Genomic DNA, 23,847 nt, shown 5'->3' on the forward strand with positions numbered 1-23,847 from the left:
CAATGGGAATTTTAAGCTTGGATGGGCCCATTCTCACCTGTGAGGCAGAGCAGCTTTGGCGCTAAGTTGATCTAGAAGATGGGAATTGGGGCGAGGGAAAGGCAGGTAGTAAGTAGATGGTAGTACCAGTGGGAAGATGGAAGAATGTATAAACCCTGAGTGGGAAGGCTGCTGAAGCCATCTGTACCTGGAAGGCAAGAAGAGTTTACTTTATTTCCTCTCAGTTTCAAAAGCCCTGTACTATTGAGGTTGTGGGAGAGTTCTTCAATTTAAGAAAAATGAACTGATACCTCTTCCCTGGTGGCTCAGATGGTAAAGAATTCACCTGCAATGCAGGAGACCCAGGTTCAATCCCTGGGTTGGGAAGATCCCCTGGAGAAGGAAATGGCAACCCACTCTAGTGTTCTTGCCTTGGAAATCCCATGGGCAGAGGAGCCTGGTGGGCTACAGTCCATGAGGTTGCAAAGAGTCAGATACGATTGGGCAACTTCACCTTCAGTTTTCATCTCATGTTAGATCTAGAACAGGGGCTCCAAAGATAAGAATCATTCTTTGAGAGTCCACAGTGCAGTGGGGGAAGGCAAACAGATTCTATTGATAGATTATAGTCAATGCAATGATACAGGGAGATCAAGACACTATGGGATCAATAGGCTGCTACTCAGCTGGGATCAGGGCCAGGAGGAGCTTTTCTGGGAAGGCTCCCAGCATTGTTGTTGTCATGTATGGATATGAGAGTTGGACTGTGAAGAAGGCTGAGCGCCGAAGAATTGATGCTTTTGAACTGTGGTGTTGGAGAAGACTCTTGAGAGTCCCTTGAACTGCAAGGAGATCCAACCAGTCCATTCTAAAGGAGATCAGCCCTGGGATTTCTTTGGAAGGAATGATGCTAAAGCTGCAACTCCAGTACTTTGGCCACCTCATGCAAAGAGTTGACTTATTGGAAAAGACACTGATGCTGGGAGGGATTGGGGGCAGGAGGAGAAGGGGACAACAGAGGATGAGATGGCTGGATGGCATCACTGACTTGATGGACTAGAGTCTGAGGGAACTCTGGGAGTTGGTGATGGACAGGGAGGCCTGGTGTGCTTCGATTCATGGGGTCGCAAAGAGTTGGACATGACTGAGCGACTGAACTGATCTGAACTGAACTGAAGGTGTAATTTAAAGAATGAGGAGAAGTTCAGTGGAAAAGCTGGATGAGGCAAAGAGGGAGTCAATCCAGACAGATCAGCATGAACAAAACACTTAACAGTAAAGAGCAGCTTGATGGGTATAGGAGAGCTGGAGTAAAAGGGCATGGGGGGAAAGGCAGGAAGCTTATTTGGGCCTGAGGGCCTGTGTGCCTGGCCATGGGGCACTGTCAGCTGTGAGAAGCAAGCCTGGGAGCAGCTCAGAACAGGGATGGCCTGGCTCTCATCCCAGCTATGGTGCCTGGGCTACAGCCCACCTTTCCCCCAGCTAACTGCCTCTCCTCTTTCCTTAGTTCCTCCTGAACAGCTGGAGATTGGCGCTTAGGGTCTGTGAGGAGTCTTGTCAGGACTTGTCCTTCCCCTCGTTGTTCAATGGTCATCTGGTGTCTGAAGAGAACTGCTGATCCCTGCTATGCCTCTGCTACAGTCAGGGCTGTCATAGTAGTTCACAGACCCCAAGCCCAGGCTGCTTCCTCCCTACATAGGCTCTGACATAGGCCTTCTTTGACACTCTGCCTAGGGTACTGGGACCCCTGCTGCTGGGGAAATAGACATGGGACTTCCAGAAACATAGACAAAGAGCCCTGGCATTGCTTGTCAGGGGTGTATCACTCAGGTTCAGGAGACAGCAAACTGTCAGCATGAATCACAGCTGGGCCTTTGGCATTCAGTTCTGTGTTCTCTCCTAACTAAACAAAGTTGAGAGAGACGAGCCCCAGGCTAGGCAGGCTGCTATGTTGTGAATGATGGCCACTCTGTCCTCCCCACCCCCATTCCCAATTTTTCTGCCTTTAGAGCTTATCTGCCTGATTTCTGCCCACTGAACTGTGCAGAGGGGCTGATGTCTGGCATGTTTCCAGGTCCAGTCATGCCTCAGACTGATAGAATAGGTATCATCCATGGTCTCCATCCTGGTGTTGTGTGTAGGCTGAGTACTGTTTATGGTTAATGTTAAGGTTACTGTTGATGAGGTAGCTGGAAGTTTTATTAAAGTATCTGCTCACCAATTTTGAGGGAAATTGGTGCAGTACATCTAGTTACCATGGTGGGTATCTCAGTCCATTTGGCTTGCTATTAAATAGTACCACAGACTGAGTGGCTTATAAACAATGGAAATGTATTTCTCACAGTTCTGGCAGCTAGATGTCTAAGATCAATGTGCCAACATGGTCAGATGAAGGCCCTCTTCCAGGTTGCAGACCACCCACTTCTTGTATCCTCACATGGCAGAAGAGGCAAGGGAGCTCTCAGTGACTTAGGATGAGAACACTGTTCCCATTCATTAGGGTTTCACCCTTAGGACCTAATCACTGCCCAAAGACCCCACTTCCTAATACCATCACCTTCAGCATGAGGCTTTCAATATAAGCATTAGGTTTGTGGGGGTGGGGGACAAAACTATTTAGACCACACACTGGGCACAGTGATATCCCAGCTTTCTGCACATTCCAGAAGACTAGTTTAGGGAAAACCAGCTGGCTGGCCCACAGCTCCACTGCAGCTTGAGATTCCTCTTCCCCTTCTGGTAGGGAAGTCCTACAGTGTGAACCTACTGTTAACCTCTTGGCCTATAGACTAAAGGCTAAACTCCAGTCTGGCTGCCTCTCATCCCACCATATATCCTCACCTACATGTGTCATCTTGAGGTCCTTGGAGCTGCACCCCAATTCCATGAAGTTGCCTTGTGCTCCGTGATTTTGTACATGTTCTTCTCTTTGTCAAGGACACACTCCCACTCTTCCTTCAGGGCTCAGCTTCCTCAACTTCTGCCCACTCTGGGGCAGGGTTAGTCTCTTCCTCTTGTACTCCCACATTGCTTCGTGTTCATTTAGTAAGTCCTTCCATGTTTTGGAAAATTGTCCATTGAATTGCGTATTTCCCAGGCTAGTTTCCTCTAGTTCCTTTCCAGGGGTGAGCCACCACCTCAGAACTCAGACTCGGAGTGCCTGTAAAATGGATGGAGCTTCCCAGCATTGCAGAGGGGATATCCTAGGGCTCTTGACTCAGTTCAGAACTCTCAACTTCCTGTGGTGTTCTTGCTTAAATTTGCACCATGGTCCTGCCTAACCCAGCCTCCGTTTAAGACAGATTCAGAGGGAAGTGCACCTTCCTGAATTAGCTGGTGTCTAATGAGAGGGTGGGGCTTGGTGACACTAACTCATATCACTGGTGAGTTTCACTTTGGAGTGCAAACCAAGCCAGTGGATGTCAATGAGAAAGAAGAGCTCAGATCTAAGGAGAGTGACCAACTGCTGCTGCTCCCAGGTAAGATCCTCCTGTAATTACTGCCAACCTCAGTTCCAGCCCCTTGCCCTCATCTCTCCTACTTAGGCCATCCTGGCTCAGTGGAGGCTGGAAAGACTAAGTTGGCTCTTCTTTGATGGGAACCAATGGTGGTTCCCATCCTCGGTAGAGGTCCCTGGCATACCTTTCAGAAGGAAGGCCCGTTTGATGTAGCTGATTCAGCTGAATAATGCCAAGAGGCCCCTAGTTATTCAAACATGAGGCCCTAGGCTGGGTTCAGGGATCTAGTGATGTGAGAGGCATGTCCCTCACCATAGGGACTCTCAGCTAGAAGGGACACAAATGAATGCATTTACCAGAAGTGTAAACACAGGTTACTTGAGGGAAGCTTTATAGTCTCTGACATGTAGAAGTGCTGAATAAATATTGAATAGAAGAAGGAATGAATAAGAGTGAATGAATGAGTGAATGAATGATCTAGCTGGGCCTCGAAAGGAGAGTGAAATCTCACCATGTCTGTATCCCTAGGCCTTCCTCTCCCAAAGATAATTGCCTTATTTACCCCATTTTATCCTCAAAAGAGACCTCTAACATATGTGGAACATATGTTTGACAGATTTGAGAGAGTATAGGTATATGTGACTTTGGGGAGATTTGTTGGAAACTGATTTCTTGGTTCTGTGAATAAGAAAAAACTCCCCATCTCTCAGTTTTTCTAGCTGCTATGCAAGTTTTACTGGCAGCTGCTTAGGCCAAGCTCTGTGCTGGGCATTGAAGAAATAATGACTCAGACACAGCAATTCCAGGGAAGGCTGTGAACAAAAGCTGAACAGCCAGAGATAGGACAAAGCTCATAGTGTGTCTGGAATATGAAGGGGAGGAGCAAGAGAGGAAGCTTGGGTTGAGGACAATGTCAGGGGCCTACAATGCCACAATAAAGCGTTGGGGACTTGTTTTTTCTGCAGTAGAAACCATCACAGTGTAAAGGTCATCTTCCTTTCTTATGGGTGATGGAACTGGGGAATGACATGATAAAGTCTATTTTTGCACAGTCACTCTGGGTGACATGTTTGTTGTGGGTAGGGTGGGGAGGGAGACACACAGGAGCAAGAGTTATCAATTAGGAGACTGTTGGAATAGTCAGACGAGTAGGTCTAGGACAGTGTGGGAACTGGGAGATGGGGACGCACAGGAGAGCTCTTTCCACTCTCAGCTTTTTCAGCCTGAGAAATGATTGCATGGAGGAATTGAAGGTCAGGGATGTATAGAGGCAACATGAATGCCTCCAGCCAAGATGAAGGACAGGAGAAGAATTTCATGGGGAAAAGTGAAGGAGAAAATTAATGTGACTTTGACCATTGAGTTTGAGGAGCCTTCTCCAGCATCCAGAGATGCTAACAGACCATTGGAATTTGGCTCAGAACAGGGGTAGATTTGAGAACCTTCACACAGAGGTTTTAATCAAACCTTGGGGATGAGTGAGATAAAGAGCAAGCATTGGAGAAGCAGGCTATGGCCAAAAACTTGAGAGCCCCGTTGTTTAAAAGGAGCAAAGTAAAGGAGTTATTGATGAAGACTATGAGAGACTCAGGAAGGAGGCCAGGAAAGACTGATGGGTGCAGCCAAGGGAGAAGAGAACTTTGCAGTGAAGAGAATTCTCATGGCTTTGCGTGCCTGAGAGGACAAAAGGGTGGGGACTGAGGAAAAGGCTGGAATTGGGCAGTCAGGAGATCATGGGTGACAATATGAAGGGCAAATTCATGGATATGTTGGGAGTGGCAGGTGGGGAGAGGTTGCGATGGTGGGAAGGCAACTTTCCCAAAGTTTACCTGTTATAGGAGAGGTCCAGATGCCTTCTGCCCATCTCGGGCCCTCCACTGCACCACCCCAAATAGCACTTGAATCATTGAAGTCTTCTTTGGAAACTTCCTGGTCCCCTTTTAATTCATATCCAGATGAAAAAAGAAAAAAAGGCCTTGAGATGGAGAGGGTCTTCCCAGGTGGTGCTAGTGGTAAAGAACGCCCCTGTCAGTGCAAGAGATATTAATCCCTGGGTCGAGAAGATCCCCTGGAGGAGGGTGTGGCAACCCACTCCAGTATTCTTGCCAGGAGAATCCCATGGACAGAGGAGCCTGGCAGGCTAGAGTCCCTAGGATTGCAAAGAGTCAGACACGACTGAGGCAACTTAGCATGCACGCATGAGATGGAGAGACCTGGTGTGGCTGCTCTGTGGAGAGCTGTGTCCTCAACTTTGAGCACAGGGCTCTTTCAGGTCAGCATCATCCCACCTTCTGAAGCCCACCATGTTGTTTGTGTTGTATATCACAGTTCCCAAAGCATTTTCCCTATTGTCACTCTATTTAACTCTGGTGACAACCTTGCAAAGGTAGATACTATCATCTCCTGTTTTTTACACATAAAGAAACTGAAATGCAAAGTCATACACGCCCAAAGTCATAGCACTAGTGGAACCCTTTTCTGAAGTGTAGATCCATCCCTGTCCCCATCTCTCTTCAGCATGAAATTCATTCAACTTGGCATGAAGATGCCAAGCCAGCCTGCTTGCTTCTGCAGCAGATCTTAACCCCCTCCCCACTTAACTCACACCCTTTGTTCCAAACCTCTAGCACATCCCTGAACTCCCCAATGCAGCAGCAAGTCCACCTCTGTCCCTGCCTGTGTCGATTGTACTGTGATTATTGGTAAAGCTGTGAAGTCCCTGAGGGTGTGGCCTAGGTCTGCTTCATCTGTACATCAGCACGTGGCACAGTAGACACTGTTGTTGTTTAGTCGCTAAGTTGTATCTGACTCTGTGCCCCATGGACTGTAGCCCACCAGGCTCCTGTGTCCATGGGATTTCCCAGGCAAGAATACTAGAATGGGTTGCCTTTTCCTTCTCCAGGGGATCTTTCCAACCCAGGGATCAAACTTGTGTCTCCTGCATTTGCAGGCAGATTCTTCACCACTAAGCCACCAGGGAAGCCACGGTAGTAGACATTAGGGAGTGGTAAATGTGAATAAATGACAGAATGAATGAATGGCATTGGGATGAGAAATCAGCCTTGCCAGTGCTCTCTTGCTGTACATGCTCTGGAAAATGAGGGCCTTCTGGTTGATTTACTAAAGAATCTTTGATGGTCAGAGATTCTGAGCTCTGCCTACATCTTCCTTCCTGGTCCCTTTCAAAAGGAAGAAAGTTAAGGGTCTTCATCGCAGCCTCTGAGGTTCATCACAGACGGTGGAGTACGTGGTTCATCCGGGCTATCCCTTTTCTCCCATAGGAGGCCACCCCTCACCATTGTGGAACCACATGGACTCCATTGGGTCTCTAGGGTTGCAGCAAGGGGAAGGAGCCCCCAGCTGCCCCCAAGAAGGCTTGCCTTGCCCCTCAAACAACTCTGAGATGGTAAGTTCAACACTAGGTCTCTGTCTCATGCCTCTTCAAACAGGAGCGGCCCCACCACGGAGCCATGCGCCCACACCCATGCAGCCCTTTCCAGTGTACTGAGCCTTTCATATCTGATCTAGTAACTTCCTCTTTCAAGACCCCTCACCATTGAGAGGTGGGGGTTATCTTTTCCTCTAACAGATAAGGATGAAGGGGCTTAGAGAGGTGACGTGCCTTGAGTTTAAGGCATGACAGGAGCTTGAGCTGAGGTGTTTCAGCTCCAAATATATCACTTTTGGCACCTTGGGTTGTCTCAGTCTAGAAAGGACCCTCCACGGTTTTTCTGGTAGAAAGCTTAAGGCCCTTTCTTTCCTCACTTCTCTAGTCATTTCTGTACATCTCTTTCCCCTCAACATGGCCACTGCAGTCAGGCACACAGAGATGATTTCAGTGCTGAACTCAACTTGGAGGTTATTGTGGTCCGTATACCTTAGGTTAGCTCAGAGTGAGTTTCTCTTTTTCCTGTCATCTTGACCAAGATTTAGAAGCCCTTCCCTACCACACCCTTGAGCAGGAAACACTTGGGTAAGTCATTTCATATCTCTTCATCTTTGTTTCTTCATCAGTGCAATGGAGGAAAATAAAGTCTAATCCCCCAACCCTGGCAGATTCAGTGAGCTGTTGCAGATAAAGGAACTGCACAGAGGAGACATTCATGAAGGGGTTCTTGAATTGTTCCCTGCAGTTCCTTTAGTTTCCCAGCCCATTCTGACATCTGCTGGATTTGGCTTGTTGCCCACACTGTGAGGGCAACACACTGCATTTCATGCCCCCACTTCACCCTTGTCCAACCTCTGCCCCACACCCTGCTGTAAACAGTTCCTCTATGCACAGCCTGTAACTGGACCCTAGAAGGGAGCAGAGACTGCTGCAGAGTTTGCCCTGCTGGGCTTGCTCTAGGGCCTACCACCACTTCCTCTCTTACTTCACACCACTCTCTCTTGAGACTTGTACACTGGTCCTACATCAATCCTGCTCAACCGCACACACCTGCAGTTTAAAGATAGTTCTCTTTGGCTTTGGGGGAACTTCACATGCAGCCAAACATCCTGTGGCCTTGGGTCCCCACTCAGCACCATAGGCCTCAGTCTCAGCTCCCCTTCCCATAGTGATCTAAGAACCATATGGTGTTGGAGCCCAGTGCCACCTGTGTCCCTTCCGCGTCCAACTCTTTGTCTCCAGAAGGGACATGGAGTCAGGCTCCCTAGGCTGGTTGTAACTTGTACTCTGAGAAAAGGGAACCACGTTGAGCATGTCCTGTAGACCGGCTACTGTCTCACCTCTTCACATCTACTGTCTTCTCAGTCCTCTTACATTACTGAGAAGGGGGTGCTGTTTTTATTCCTGCTTGACAGAGGAGAGGTGAGGTGATGGACCCAGACTGACCAACACAGCAAGTTGGTCAAAGAGTCCAGCATTGAAGTCACATAAAATCCACCCTCACTCTCCTGGCTGAAGTCTCTCCCCACTCTTCTTGGGGGAGGTTGAGGGGGGAGACTTCAGTAGCTTCTCCTGGCTGCTGCATGCCCACCAGCACTGGCCAGGGAGTATTATTATTCTCCTGGTGTTGCATAAGAGGTAAGTCTAATTATGTCAGAGAGAAGTTTGACTTCCCCAGGGCCACATTGCCAGGACTTCCCTGGTAGCTCAGAAGTTAAAGAATCTGCCTGCATTGCGGGAGAACCGGGTTTGATCCCTGGGTTGGGAAGATCCCCTAGAGAAGGAAATAGCTACCCACTCTATTATCCTTGCCTGGAGAATTCCATGGGCAGAGCAGCCTGGTGTGCTACACTCCAACCCCATGGGGTCTCAAAGAGTTGGACATGACTGAGTGACTAACACTTTCACATTGCTAGGAAGTGGCAGGGCAAGGACTCAGACGTAAGCTTTCTCACCCCAAGTTCTTGATGATGGAGTTTCTTCATCAGCTTTGGGTTCTTTTCAGTGTTTTTTACAAGGCTTCACATTTCTTTGGAAACATCTCTGTGGTCAGAGAGGTCTGGATTCAAGTCCCACTCTTCCCATTACTACTTGGATTAGGCAGATGACTGGCCTTCTCTGAACCTCAGTTTCCTCATTTGTGACATAGTAATAGACTCTCCTTGCACGCCTGGCTGCTGGAAGCAATAAAATGAATATGAAACTGAACATCTGGCACTCCAGTTAGAATCCTTTGCTTCTGTAGGGGTCTGTTTCCCATTCTCTTCCTAAAGCAGGGGTGGGACTAAGTTGCTTCTATCTCCCTCATTGGGCAGCCTCCCCCTCCCTGGCTCTCCCTGCCTTCTTATCCAGGTGCCTGAGTGGTACTTTTCAGATATAGGCCCAGTGTGGGGCAGGAGGTCATAAGAATTCTATTCCTATGAGATAGGTGGTGGGGGTCTAGGAGAGTGGAATCAGGGCCTAGGGCCCTCTGAAAAACTCAAGGAGACTGCTGAGGCCTCTTGGAACGACAGTCCAGAGGGTTATCCAGGGGAGGTTCCCACACAGACTTGAGGTACTGGAGCTTTTCTTAAGCTCCACTGAGCTTCTGTGGAGAAGAATCTGGTGTCCCATCCTCTGCTTTCCCTGCCTGCCTGCCCCTCCCTTCACTCTGATCCACTCCTGGCCCAGGCTTCCCCCACATCCATCCCCTTTACTCTGAAGAAAATCCCTTTGTGTTCTTCCTCCAAATCTTCAAATGGCTCATTCCTTTCCTTGATTTAGGTCACTTCCACAGGGAAACCTTTCCTGACCAATATCCAAAAATACCTCTTCCTCCCCTGGTCACTCCTGAACTTCTATTTCTGCCTTTCTTTTCTACCATTACTACCAGAACTGTATTATGTGTTTCTGTGTTTATTTTCTGCCCCCTACACAAATCTGAATTCCACAAGAGCAGGCTCAGCTGGTTGTGCAATATATGGTGCTTAGAATAGTGCTGGGTACGTATTAGGGGCTCAGTCAATGTCCGTGGGAAGGATGGCCAAACTGTGGGAGGACTGTCCTCCACAATGTGGCCCCCAAACTCTCCTGGGCCGGGCTTGCCCAGGTGCCACAATGGAGTGTATCAGAAGAGGGAAGCCCCTGAACCTGAAGTGCACATTTGTTCATTCATTTGTTCACCCAACAACAATGCACTGAGCAGCTTGGCTCTGGGTACTGGGGAACCAGAGCCAATCAGTAGTGGGGTGATAGGGGAGAAGCCTCACCATCCCTGAATTCAAAGAAGTGGAGAGAGCTGACAAGGAGCCCTGTGGGAATAGAGCAGGAGGAAGTGTGTGGGTCTTCCCTCCAGAGAGGAGCCTTCTGAGAGTGCAGGAGCTGGTGCAGGCTGTGAGCAGTGGGAAAGCCAAAGGTGTGTGAAGAGGTGAGGAGGGGGGCTGGACAGTTGCTGGGAGAGCAGCAAGGCTCACGGGGCTCAAGCAGGGCTCAGGTCAGCCCCTAGGAAAGCTGGTCTGAGTTAGGGAAGGGAGGTGTGAGCTGGGCCAGGCTGGCCTCTGTCCTGGTTGGAGTTGGGGGATATGGCTAGGCCAACAGGCCACCTGTCCAGATGTCTGCCCGTTTCTCCTCAGGTACAGGAGTGCCTACAGCAGTTCAAGGTGACAGGGGCGCAGCTGCGGCAGATCCAAACCAGCCTCCTGGGCTCCATGGAGCAGGCGCTGAGGGGGCAAGCAGGCCCTGCCCCTGCTGTCCGGATGCTGCCCACATATGTGGGGTCTACCCCACATGGCACTGGTGGGTGGCACAGACTAAGATGGGTGGCCAGGACTGCAGAGAGGGTTCTGATCTGGGAGAGAGGTGGGTGGAGGGAGGTGGGGTGTTTTCCTTACCCCTTGCTCCATCTCTAAGGTCCCTTGATGAGCCTACACAGGCCTTAGGAATGTTTCTGAGAGGTGGAGGGCTTGGTCTCACCAGCTGCATGCCTTTCTGTGACCTGCTTGCCCACAGAGAAAGGGGACTTCGTGGTGCTGGAGCTGGGGGCCACAGGGGCCTCACTGCGTGTTCTATGGGTGACCCTAACGGGCATCGAGGGGCACAAGGTGGAGCCTCGGAGCCAGGAGTTTGTGATCCCCCAGGAAGTGATGCTGGGTCCTGGTCAGCAGGTGAGCACTCAGTGCAAAGGCTCCGGGCCTGGCTGGGCAGCTGGGGCTCTAGTGGGCAGAGTTAAGCCCCCAACCCCATCCCACAGCTCTTTGACTTTGCCGCCCGCTGCCTGTCTGAGTTCCTGGATATGCTGCCCGTGGACAATCAGGGTCTGCAGCTTGGGTTCAGCTTCTCCTTCCCTTGTCACCAGACAGGCCTGGACAAGGTGAGGCAGAGTGGCTACAGGGACAGTGGGTGGAGGGGCTGCAGGGCCGTGAAGGTCATTGGATTGACCTGACTTTCCTGCCTCCAGAGCACCCTCATTTCCTGGACCAAGGGTTTTAAGTGCAGTGATGTGGAAGGCCAGGATGTGGTCCAGTTGCTACGAGACGCCATCCAGAGGCAGGGAGTGAGTAGAGGCAGGGGTGCAAATAGGGCTGTGTCTTGGGTTCTGGGAGGGCCTGCTTTCTGTTAAAAGGATATCCTGTTGGTATCCTTTATCCACTTAACCCTGGGGTAAATACTGCTACCATTCTTATTTTATGGGCTTCCCTGGTAGCTCAGCTTGGATTCTAAACCCAGGAGAATCCAGGAGACCCCAGTTCGATTCCTGGGTGGGGAAGATCTGCTGGAGTAGGGATAGGCTACCCACTCCAGTATTCTTGGGCTTCTCTGATGGCTCAGATGGTAAAGAATCTGCTGCAATGTGGGAGACCAGGGTTCGATCCCTGGGTTGGGAAGATCCCCTGAAGGAGGGCACAATAACCCACTCCAGTATTCTTGCCTGGAGAATCCCCATGGACAGAGGAAGCTGGCTGGTGAGCTACAGTCCATAGGGTTGCCAAGAGTCGGACACAACTGAGTGACTAAGCACACAACACATTCTCATTTTATAGGTGAGGAGACTGGGACTAAGAAGGGTCAAATAAATATTGAGGACTATAGGGGAAACAGATGAAAAGACTTGACCCTGTCCTCAAGGACCTTGCAAGCCTAGTGGGGACAGCATCCCAATAAACAATTGTCCCTGTTGAGAAGGTGGTTCCGATGACTCTGGGAGCACAGGGAAGGGCGTCCTGTGGCCTGAGCAGAGGCCTGAAGGAGAAGTTTGCCAGGTGCATAAGCTGAGGCTGGGGAGGAAGCTCTAATTTCAGTGAAGGGCATTTTCAGAAGTCTGAGTGGCTAAGAAAGGCTGTTCTGGATCCACTGGACTCGCCACCATGGGTGCTATGTGAGTAGCTGGAAGTCAGGACTGAGAGGAGCAGGCTTGGGAAGATAGGCCGGGACCAGGGCGAGCAAGTGAGGTGTGTACAGCGCAGCCTTCAAGGTGACATACTTACTTACCCTTGTCCTGGTCTTGTGAGGAGCACTGGGGTTCCAGAAGTAGTGGCTGAGGCTGGGAGCCTCTGGGGCCTCCAGGGCCCGAGACAGGGGCAGAGGAGCCGAGCAGCAGGGGTAAGAGGGAAGAAAATCCTTTATAGGGTGGGAGAGTCTCCAGCATACATGGCACAAACAGGTGGGGCAGGTAGACACACCTTTGGGGGACCCTGCATGTCTCCATCAAATCCAGGGCCCCAGCCCCACCCATCCCCTGGGCTCCCCAACCTCTGTCCTCTCTGTTGCCCAGGCCTACAGCATTGATGTTGTTGCTGTGGTGAATGACACCGTGGGCACCATGATGGGCTGTGAGCCAGGGGTCGGGCCGTGTGAAGTTGGGCTGGTTGTAGGTAAGTCATGCGGGCATTTGTGATAGTGGATGGAGGGCCTGGATGCCTGGTGGGCAGGTCCTGATGGGGTTGTCCCTGCCAGACACCGGCACCAATGCATGTTACATGGAGGAGGCAAGGCACGTGGCAGTGCTGGACGAAGACCGGGGCCGCGTCTGCATCAGCATCGAGTGGGGCTCCTTCAGTGACGAGGGGACCCTGGGGCCAGTGCAGACCATCTTCGACCACACCCTGGACCATGAGTCATTGAACCCGGGTGCCCAGAGGTGGCCTAACCTTCTCTCTAGGTCCTACAACTGCTTTGCTCCACTCCCGCTCTGCTGTTCCTGTACTCTAGTCTTTAGGCCCGCGCCTCCCGTTCCCCACTTGCATCCTAGGGGGCCTTGGCCAGTCTCAACGAAGGAATGGCTCAAGGTTCTACATTGCAGAGTTTTCAACTCTTATTCCTGACTCTGGCCAGCTCCGACAGGGGTTAGGGGTTGGGAATAATCAAGCAAAGGGTCTCCTACCTTCCTTGGGTCCTTCCAGGAGCCCCCTTGAACTTCATCTAAGCCAGAGGGGGTAGTGTGGTCTGGGTAAACACCCAACTATCTCCGAGGAGGCCATTTGCTTCTGGACCCTTCAGTCAAGGACCCCAAAGAAAATGAGCTCTCTTTGGGAGTTCTTGGAGGTGGGGGTAGGAGGGCTGAGGGCTTAGGAAAGGCTCTGGCCAGCCATCTTTCCTGCCTATAGGTTTGAGAAGATGATTGGGGGTCTGTACCTGGGTGAGCTGGTGCGGCTGGTGCTGGTTCACCTGGCCCAGTGTGGGGTCCTCTTTGGTGGCCACATCTCCCCCGTCCTGCGAAGCCAAGGCAGCATCCTCCTGGAACACGTGGCTGAGATGGAGGAGTAAGTGCGGCAGGCAAGGGGGCTGTGACAAAGGGACTCCTGGCTTGGGAGTTGTGGGGGTGGTTTTCCCCTGAGGGAGCGGTGCATGGAGCTTTGGTGGGGGCAGGGAGTTTCTGGCCTCCTTGAGCCCCAAAGCAACACCCTGTCCCCGCTAGTCCCTCTGCTGGGGCAGCCCGTGTGCACGCTGTCCTGCAGGACTTGGGCCTGAACCCGAAGGCCTCAGATGCTGAGTGGGTGCAGTGTGTGTGCGTGGCTGTGTGCACGCGGGCCGCCCAGCTCTGCGCTGCTGCTCTGGCCGCTGTCCTCTCCCGCCTCCAGCACAGCCGGGAGCAGCAGGCTCTTCAGATCGCTGTGGCCACCGGAGGCCAAGTGTTTGAGCGACACCCCAGGTACTTGGAATACAGCATGAGCCTGTGTGAGCAGGTCACCAGAGCATGTGTGTGTGTGTGATACCAGAGGGCACTCTGGTACCACAGGTGCAAGGCAGGGGGTGTGAATGGCTCCCTAGCAGAATAAAGATGGACGGAGGGTTAAGGGAGGCCAGAATAGGTCAAAGGAGAGAAAGAGGGTTCTCTTGGGTGTGCAAGGGAGGGGATCATAGGAGCACTGGGTGCATGGCTGGTGCATAGATGGATTTAGAACTGAACTGATTTGAAGTGAGGGAGCCCAGGGCTTCGGCATGCTGCGGGGGTCAGGGCCAGGTGCCAAGCCAGGGCGCACCTGCTGTGTGTCTGTGTAGGTTTCTCAGTGTCCTACGGGAGACAGTGATGCTTCTGGCCCCCAACTGCGATGTCTCCTTCATCCCCTCTGTGGACGGGGGTGGCCGGGGCGTGGCAATGGTGACTGCTGTGGCTGCCCGCCTGGCTGCCCACCGGCGCCTGTTGGAGGAGACCCTGGCACCATTCCGGTTGACCCGGGAGCAGCTGGCAGAAGTGCAGGCACAGATGCGAGAGGCCATGGGCAAGGGGCTCCAAGGGGAAGCCTCCTCCCTCCGCATGCTGCCCACTTATGTGCGGGCCACACCTGATGGCAGCGGTAAGGACCCAGCCTGAACATGGAGCAGGGACACGGGCTTCCGGGGGTCACAGCATGTGTGGGGCTGGAGCCTCCAGCTCCATCCTAGTGCTGAGGGTCTCTGCCTCACAGAGCGTGGGGACTTCCTGGCCCTGGACCTGGGGGGCACCAACTTTCGAGTCCTCCTGGTGCGTGTGGCCACGGGAGGTGTGAAGATCTCCAGCCAGATCTATTCCATCCCGGAGTGCGTGGCCCAGGGCTCTGGACAGCAGGTACCTACAGCCTGGAGCTGACGTCAGGGGCCAGGGATGGGCCTAGTGGCCTGCTCCCTGACTTGCTCCTACCCCGCAGCTCTTTGACCATATTGTGGACTGCATTGTGGACTTCCAGCAGAAGCAGGGCCTGAGTGGGCAGAGTCTCCCCCTGGGTTTCACCTTCTCCTTCCCGTGCAAGCAGATGGGCCTGGACCAGGTGAGAAAGGTGGGGTCCGAGGAAGCCATCCTCAGGGGCTTTCCGCTAACATGCTCTTCATGGAGTGGGCAGGAGGTCCAGAGGGGGCTTTCTGGGCTGGGGAGAGGACCAGCTGGAGGCACTGCAGGGCTGTGCCTTGAACCTAGCCTCAGTTTTCCCAGATGTGGCATGCTCAGGTGGAAGGGATATGGTAAAATGGCCTGGAATACAGGGCCATGGAAAGACATGGGACGGAGAAGGACATAGTTATCCCTAGAGGCTGCTAGTGGGCAGGAGAGTGGAGTCAGTGTTAGGTCTGGGCACCTGGGAGCAGTGTAGGCCCCCAGGCTGAAGGCAGAGTTTGTTCTATCTCTCAAAGTGGCTTGTGGTTGCATGGTTTATACAAACAAAGCTAGTGGAGGTGATGGAATTCCAGTTGAGCTATTTCAAATCCTGAAAATGATGCTGTGAAAGTGCTACACTCAATATGCCAGCAAATTTGGAAAACTCAGCAGTGGCCACAGAACTGGAAAAGGTCAGTTTTCATCCCAATCCCAAAGAAAGCCAATGCCAAAGAATGCTCAAACTACTGCATAATTGCACTCATCTCACATACTAGTAAAGTAATGCTCAAAATTCTCCAAGCCAGACTTCAGCAATACATGAACTGTGAACTTCCAGATGTTCAAGCTGGTTTTAGAAAAGGCAGAGGAACCAGAGATCAAATTGACAACATCTGCTGGATCATGGAAAAAGCAAGAGAGTTCTAGAAAAACATCTATTTCTGCTTTATTGACTACACCAAAGCCTTGGCTGTGTGGATCACAATAAACTGTGGAAAATTCTGAAAGAGATGGGAATATCAGACCACCTGACCTGCCTCTTGAGAAACCTGTATGCAGGTCAGGAAGCAACAGTTAGAACTGGACATGGAACAACAGACTGGTTCCAAATAGGAAAAGGAGTTCGTCAAGGCTGTATATTGTCAGCCTGCTTATTTAACTTCTATGCAGAGTACATCATGAGAAATGCTGGGCTGGAAGAAGCACAAGCTGGAATCAAGTTTGCTGGGAGAAATATCAATAACCTCAGATACGCAGATGACACCACCCTTATGGCAGAAAGTGAAGAGGAACTAAAAAGCCTCTTGATGAAAGTGAAAGTGGAGAGTGAAAAAGTTGGCTTAAAGCTCAACATTCAGAAAACGAAGAGCATGGCATCTGGTCCCATCACTTCATGGGAAATAGATGGGGAAATAGTGTCAGACTTTATTTTTTTGGGCTCCAAAATCACTGCAGATGGTGATTGCAGCCATGAAATTAAAAGACGCTTACTCCTTGGAAGGAAAGTTATGACCAACCTAGATAGCATATTCAAAAGCAGAGACATTACTTTGCCAAAAAGTCCATCTAGTCAAGGCTATGGTTTTTCCAGTGGTCATGTATGGATGTGAGAGTTGGACTGTGAAGAAAGCTGAGTGCCGAAGAATTGATGCTTTTGAACTGTGGTGTTGGAGAAGACTCTTGAGAGTCCCTTGGACTGCAAGGAGATGCAACCAGACCATTCTGAAAGAGATCAATCCTAGGTGTTCATTGGAAGGACTGATGCTAAAGCTGAAACTCCAGTACTTTGGCCACCTCATGCAAAGAGTTGACTCATTGAAAAAGACCCTGATGCTGGGAGGGATTGGGGGCAGGAGGAGAAGGGGATGACAGGGGATGAGATGGCTGGATGGCATCACCGACTCGATGGACATGAGTTTGAGCAAACTCCGGGATTGGTGATAGACAGGGAGGCCTGGCGTGCTGTGACTCATGGGGTCACAAAGAGTCGGACATGACTGAGTGACTGAACTGAACTGATCCCATTCCCAGCCTTGCTGATGTTAGCCTGGCTCAGGGTGAGGTGCCTGGCTGGGGTTGGCAGAGGGGCAGGCACAGGTTTAGATGCAATACCTCCACATCCTTCATCAGGAATGCTAGACTTCTCATGCATACCCTAGGGACTGCCATGGAGACAGCTCCTCCCAGACCTCTGATCCAAGTTCCTAGGAGTCTTCTTCTCAACACCCCCAACTTCTGCTAAAAAGCTCCTCTGATGAGGAGCTTGCTGGCCCTGAAGGTGCCCACCAGGTTCTTCCACACCTGTGCTCTCTGGAAAGTTCTGCCTCCTCTACTCCAACCAGCCTTCCTGTGGTTTTCACTTGCTCTCTGTTCCCGCTCTGACCTCTCAGACATGGACCTCTGTACTCCAATTTCCTTTGGATCATGCAGCGGGCAGTGTCTCTCTGCTGGTCCATCTGTCTCTCTGCAGTGTCTCCCTCCAGTCTAAGCATCCTGGCACCTTTTTATTATTCCTTGTAAGGTGAGAGAGAACGGCTTTCCAGGTGGCCTAGTGGTAAACAACCTGCCTACAATGCCGGAGACAAGGGTTTGATCCCTGGGTCGGGAAGATCCCCTGGAGAAGGAAATAGCAGCCACTCCAGTATTCTTGCCTAGAGAATCCCATTCTTGCCTGGAGAGGAGCCTGGGCTATAGTCCATGGGGTCTCAAAACATTCAGACACGACTTAACAACAACAATAACAAAAGGTGTGAGAAGCAGGTGGACTCTGTGTGCAAAGTCAGGCATGCAGGAAACGCGGTCCTATTTGTTTTCTATAACAGAAGTCAATTTCTATGTTAAGCCAACATTCTTTTCAGGAGTGAAAACTTAATGTTAATCAATTCAGGGACCCCCTTATCCAGGCAGGGGCCCCTCCTTTGCTGTACAGAATGTTCAAACAAGCTGGGAGTTTGGGGAGACATCTAGGTGCCAGCTATTTGGATTCCCCCTCTTGCTGTCTTGGGTCTTGACATCTCCCTCGACACCTTACCTTTCCCTCCATGGAAGGAGGTCAGAGGCCATTTCTGTTTTCAGATTATCCAAATCCCTTCTGTTTCCTCCCCTCCCCTACAGCGGCAGGCCCAGGGTGGAGGGCTTAGGACAATTTTCTCAGAAAGCCATCCAGAACCTGGCTCTGACTCCTGCCTGCCTCACCTTCTCCAGACCAGGGGGTCTTCCTCATATCTGGGAGCAGGGAAACTTTGCTGTTACTCACCAGCTGGCTCTCCCTCTCACCCACTCTTTCTCTCTGGTTTCTGTTTTTAAGACAATGAGCACAGACCACTCTAGCTGTGGTTCTATAGGAAAAGGAATAAAAGGAAACTACTGGGAGAAATGTCAGTTAATATTTCTAAAATCTCCTGCCCCAAAGATTCCCGGATCTGCTCTTCATGCTTCTACTTGGGCAGAGCAGTCATTTCTCCTAATGGTGTTAGAATAGTTCCCCCGTCCCCATCCCACCCAGAGGAAGCACAACAGGAAAAGAACAGTCCCAAGTACAGCCAGGCCGCCATTACTAAGTCCACAGTTTAAGGCCAGTTTCTCGCGGGGAATTGCTGTGTCCCCTCCTGTCCTGCTCAGGTGTCTGTTTCTGCTCTTCCATTCACCCCTCATTTGTAGCTGAAACATGCGTGTGAATCGCCCATTGACTCAGCTCTGTCCCAGCTCAGAATCTCTCCCTCTCAAGTGGCTCTTGCTAGTTGTTTCTGTAGGAGCAGACTCTGCTGTCATTTAGACCTCTCTCTGTCCTTCCCTTTCTCAACACATAGCACTCATTCTGTTCATTCCTAACCTGATTACAAAGGACCATTCCTTCTGGGCAGATGTCTTAAAATGGCCAGACCTTCAGACCATCTCGGCATTCTGGCACTAAAAATAGAAGGCGTAGGTTGGATGGTTATTAATAGGCTTCTTCACACTGGGGAGTTGAGACAGGGCAGAGGGCAAGACCCTTAGCCATATGGGTAGAGTAGGACAGCCTCCCACCGGGGAGGGAATCCTATAAACTGTATTCTGATGGGATACAGGCTTTGGGGAGGCAAAGTGAGATTCCAAGGGGCCTCCAGCTTCCTGCCTCCCCTTGGTCCCACCCCAGGGCATTCTCCTGAACTGGACAAAGGGTTTCAATGCATCTGGCTGCGAGGGCCAAGACGTTGTATGTCTGCTGCGGGAAGCCATCAGGCGCCGACAGGTAAGGAGTCTCTCTCCAGGGCTGCTTTGGTGCAACAGGCCTTGAAGGGAGCGAGGGGTCTCCGTCTGCCTGCTGGGGGGCCCTCTGCAGTAGAGACCTCTGGGTCTGGTGCTGGTTGCTGTGACAACCGCGTTGCCCAGCAACTAGAGGCATCCTTTTTTTTGTGCAGGCAGTGGAGCTGAATGTGGTTGCCATTGTCAATGACACGGTGGGGACCATGATGTCCTGTGGCTACGAGGACCCCCATTGCGAGGTCGGCCTCATCGTCGGTGAGGAGGGCCCTGCCTTTTGTGCCTCTACTGCCTGATGCTAATTTACTGCCTCCTGTTGATTCCTCAGGTCGGACGTTCCCCTCGCCTTGGGGATGTGGCATCATTCCAACCTGAGCCCATGGGACCCTGGAACACTATTGGGTTGAGAGACTGGAGCTTGGGTGTCTAGCCCAGCTCAACTGCTGACTCATAGTCATTTAAGCTCTCTGAACCTCAGTTTGCTTATCTGTTAAGTGAATGTGAGCTTTGGAATGTTACAGATTTGAGTAGAAACACTAGCTCTGTCAGGCTTCCTGGGTAGCTCAGCTGGTAAAGAATCCTCCTGCAATGCAGGAGACCCCAGTTTGATTCCTAGGTCAGGAAGTTCCCCTGGAGAAGGGATAGGCTACCCACTCCAGTATTCTTGGGCTTCCCTGGTGGCTCAGATGGTAAAGAATCCACCTGCAATACAGGAGACAAGGGTTCGATCCCTGGGTTGGGAAGATCCCCTGGAGGAGAGCATGGCAACCTACTCCAGTATTCTTGCCTGGAGAATCCCCATGGGCAGAGGAGCCTGGCTGACTACAGTCCATGGGGTCACAAAGAGTCAGACATGACTGAGCGACTAAGCACAGCACAGCACACTAGCTCTGTCACTTACCCTCTATGATTTTGGGCAAATTACCAAAGCCTCAGTTGAATCTCTGCGGTGGAGATGATAACATAATAATGCCTGTCTGAAGGCATGATGAGGATGAAATGAGAGGGGACAAAGTGTAGCAGGATGCCTGGCTCAAGACACACACAGTATTTGGAATGCAGTGGACCCCAGGGGTGGGGGTGTGCAGAGAATGAGTTGAGATGGTCCTTTGAGAAGTCCAAGATTCTAAGTTTTTATTAAACTCCTCTCCTCTGGCCAGTTGGAGGCTGGATGTAGGGACAGGAAGACATTAAGAAGGGGAAAATATCTGCCTTCTCAGAACTGACTGTTTAGCGGGGATTGAGTCCAGAAGAGCACCTGGCCATCAGAGAAAGCTGAACCCAACTCTAAATGCCAGGGCAATGAAGCCAAGATCAGAAAAGAAGCGGTCCCAACATGAGTGAGACTTGAAAAGAAAGCCTTGAAGAAAGGGATTGACTAGATGGAGGAGGAGGGCTCTCATAGTTCCTTGGACATCCATCTCTTAGAGCAGGGGGTATGTGGCAGCCTCGCAGGAGACTGGGAACTTCTTGATCAGAGTGCCTGGCACTGGGAGGTGCCAGAGAGAGGTGGCCCAGATTGCTGTGTGGATAAGTAACTGGATGGAGGAGTTCTAGGGGCCAACACACCTGCTTAGAGTTGACTGTGTGTTGGGGAGAGGAATGAAATACCTTTACCCAGGGTATGCCCTCTGTCTGAAACCTTCCTGTCTGTAAGCTTCTTGGTGTCAAGGTCACATCTAAATGTCATGTTCCCTCTGTGGTTTTTCCTAACTTTTGAGGCAGGAAAACTTACCTGTGCTTGGGCATCCCATGATGCTCTTCTTTGCATCTCTGTTTGGGCAGCATCACAGCTGGCTGCTCATTGCCCAGGCTCTGGCCACTGTGGGGCTCCTCCTCATATCTCATTTTTATGTCCCTGATTCCTGGCCCAGCACCTGCTATTTGACTAAAGACCTGGAAGGCCAGTCCAAGAAGGTGTGGGCCTCTCACCTGTGTGACTGCGGGGCTGTCACACATCTCCCAGGAGATGACATGACAGGCATTTGGGGAGCACCCTGAGGCAGCATGGGAGATGGACTGATGGTGGTGCTGGTAGGGGAAGTAGTGGAGGCCCAGGGGGCTTGGTGGTGGCAGGGTCTGCAGAAGGGATGTGAGAAAGGTAGGAAAGAGGACTGACCTGGCCCTGGAACAGGCCAATGAGCATGTGGAGATGGAGAGGTAGGAAATGAGTGCACATGTTGCCATCTCGGTGGGAGGGGCTCAGAGGGCTCCTGTGGGCATCAGTCAATGCAGACACCCCATCTGGCTCCTCTGCAGGAACAGGAACCAATGTCTGCTACATGGAGGAGCTCCGGAATGTGGCAAGTGTGGATGGGGACTCAGGCCAGATGTGCATCAACACGGAGTGGGGCGCCTTTGGGGATGACGGCTCTCTCAGCATGCTCAGCACCCGTTTTGATGCCAGTGTGGACCAGGCATCCATCAATCCTGGCAAGCAGAGGTATGGGTTGGGCCAGGCAGGTGTGACTGGTGGTGGCCGGCACTGGTTGATGTGGCTGGTGGCTGGTGGCGGCTGGGGCTGGGGCCTTAGCCCTGTGGGCACACACACATGTTCATGCAGGTTTGAGAAGATGATCAGTGGCATGTACCTGGGAGAGATCGTCCGCCACATCCTCTTGCATCTGACTAGCCTTGGAGTTCTCTTCCGGGGCCAGCAGACCCAGCGCCTTCAGACCAGGGACATCTTCAAGACCAAGTTTCTCTCTGAGATTGAAAGGTGCTGAGGCCTATATTATGTCCCTCCACCTCCCAAAGGACTCTTTCCTGGGGTGGAATGCTGGGTGGAGGGAGGTCCACCCCAGAGGATGGAAAAGTCATGAGAGGGGGTACTTATGCAGGACCCTGCCCCTCTGTTCTCTCCTGTTACCAGTGACAGCCTGGCCCTGAGGCAGGTCCGAGCCATCCTGGAGGATCTGGGGCTGCCCCTGACCTCAGACGATGCTCTGATGGTCCTGGAGGTGTGCCAGGCTGTGTCCCAGAGGGCTGCCCAGCTTTGTGGGGCAGGCATGGCTGCCGTGGTGGAGAAGATTCGTGAGAACCGGGGCCTGGAAGAGCTGACCATATCCGTGGGGGTGGATGGGACCCTCTACAAGCTGCACCCTCAGTGAGTCTAGGTGGTGGGCTGGGCACGGGAGCCACGGCCAAGTGGGACTGGACTGACCTAGGCTCACGTTGGCCTCTCCCCCTCACAGCTTCTCCAGCCTGGTGGCCGCCACGGTGCGGGAGCTGGCCCCTCGCTGTGTGGTCACCTTCCTGCAGTCAGAGGATGGGTCTGGCAAAGGTGCAGCCCTGGTCACTGCTGTTGCCTGCCGCCTTGCCCAGAGGACCCGTATCTGAAGAAGTCTCCAGCAACCAGCTCTGTTGGTCCAGGGCTGGGACCCTGTCTGTCCCCAAGCCAGGCCCAGACACCCAGGACTTTCCAGAATAGTCATGTGTGACCCCCGCTGGGGAGACCCTTAGCTTTCCCCGAGAGAAGTAGCACTTGGGTTAGCAATATATATATATAATTTATTTACATTCACGTCCGCTAAAATCCCTACGTGCCCTGGCGGCCGGGCAAGGCTGTGTACATAAGGCCAAGTGTAAGTGCACGAATGCACTTAAAACAGAGTCAGGGCACAAACTTCACACCACAGGCCCCACATGGGGCACCTGCCAGCCCCAGGAAAGGGCACGCCACGGCACGCACACTTGCCATTGTCCAGCCCGGGACTCCCATTGCATATTCACATGCCCTGTTGGGCAGGGCTCCTCGTGGCTGGGGGCAGGAGAGGGAGAACAGGGAGGAGCCGTTGGGTGTCCCTGGGTAGGTGGGAGAAGGGCAGCATGTGAGAGGCAGGTGTGGATTGACACCGGGCATGAGAGACGTGAGCAGCCTCTGGGTGTACGGCATGAGATGCGTGTCATGGGGACACAGGTGATAGCACACAGGACATGCGTGGGCACATGGCCGTGTGGTGGTTGTGTGCCTGAATGCAGGGGCCGCCCCCTGTTCAGCTGTGGCCTTCAGTCCTGAAGGCTTGGAGCCGAGCCCCTCAGATGTGCCCCTACCCAGCAGGCACGGAAATGTTTGCATAAGATCCAGCTCAGGCAGGAGCTCTGGGGCCACGTCCCGAACCCGTGGCATGCGTGCCTGCCCGTGTGTATGCGGCCCCCTGGCCGGGGCAGGAGGAGAGGTAACATCACACGCACAGACACACACACCAACGGGCTGGGCCCAGCCTGGGCTCCAGGCGCCATCCACCCTGGGACCTGGGGGCCCGGGCAGAGTGAGAGCAGGTGGCAGTGCCAGCCTGGCCGGGCAGGCCGTGGAGGGGAGGGAGTGCGGGCAGGGTCTGAAAGGGCCAGTGATAGGGGACAGCGTCCGCCAGGAGGGGGCCTGTCCGCGCAGCTCTCCCCGGTGGTGGGGAAGGGCCTTGTCTTGGCTTCTGCCTGTTCCTGGCGGGCGCCAAAGCTGGTGAGAGTGTAGGCGTTGTGGGCCTCGCCGGCCTCAGCACTCGGCCTCTGACACTGTGAAGAGACCGGCATCTGGCTGGCCCAGTCCGGCCACTGCTGCTGCCAGCTGGCTGAGGTTGCCGTTGGGGAAGTGCCGTGCCTCCCACAGGTTGAGGATCATGGCTGTGGGGCTGGGCTTGGAGGCAAAGAAGCTGAGATGGCTGCAGAAGGGAGGGGAGCGCTTCAGCAGCCTGGCCTCACCAGGGGCTGCCGCCTTCACCCTCCTAGACCACCTGAGG

The 23,847-nt window shown here is 52.4% G+C and overlaps 2 protein-coding genes across 3 annotated transcripts in view; one reads left to right on the forward strand and one right to left on the reverse strand.

Annotated features, from left to right (window-relative positions):
- Positions 1-1,096: 1,096 nt before the first annotated feature.
- On the forward strand, positions 1,097-22,630 carry HK3 (hexokinase 3). Its single transcript, XM_006076323.3, has 19 exons — positions 1,097-3,458; positions 6,719-6,843; positions 10,437-10,599; positions 10,813-10,967; positions 11,054-11,173; positions 11,261-11,356; positions 12,575-12,674; positions 12,757-12,940; positions 13,407-13,562; positions 13,718-13,951; positions 14,302-14,597; positions 14,709-14,848; positions 14,928-15,047; positions 19,005-19,100; positions 19,270-19,369; positions 21,371-21,554; positions 21,675-21,830; positions 21,984-22,217; positions 22,306-22,630. The coding sequence occupies exons 1-19, from the start codon at positions 3,323-3,325 to the stop codon at positions 22,448-22,450; spliced, it is 2,940 nt and encodes a 979-aa protein (XP_006076385.3). The 5' UTR covers positions 1,097-3,322; the 3' UTR covers positions 22,451-22,630.
- UNC5A (unc-5 netrin receptor A) overlaps positions 22,601-23,847 on the reverse strand; it is a 65,707-nt gene continuing 64,460 nt past the window's right edge. For both annotated transcript variants that reach the window (XM_025292968.2, XM_025292969.2), the window contains one exon: positions 22,601-23,769. In XM_025292968.2, the coding sequence (XP_025148753.1) occupies positions 23,604-23,769 (166 nt within the window). In that variant the 3' untranslated portion in view covers positions 22,601-23,603. The remainder of the gene's footprint in view (positions 23,770-23,847) is intronic.

The sequence above is a fragment of the Bubalus bubalis genome, chromosome 9 (genome assembly GCF_019923935.1).
Source record: "Bubalus bubalis isolate 160015118507 breed Murrah chromosome 9, NDDB_SH_1, whole genome shotgun sequence".
Classification (NCBI taxonomy): Eukaryota; Metazoa; Chordata; class Mammalia; order Artiodactyla; family Bovidae; genus Bubalus; species Bubalus bubalis.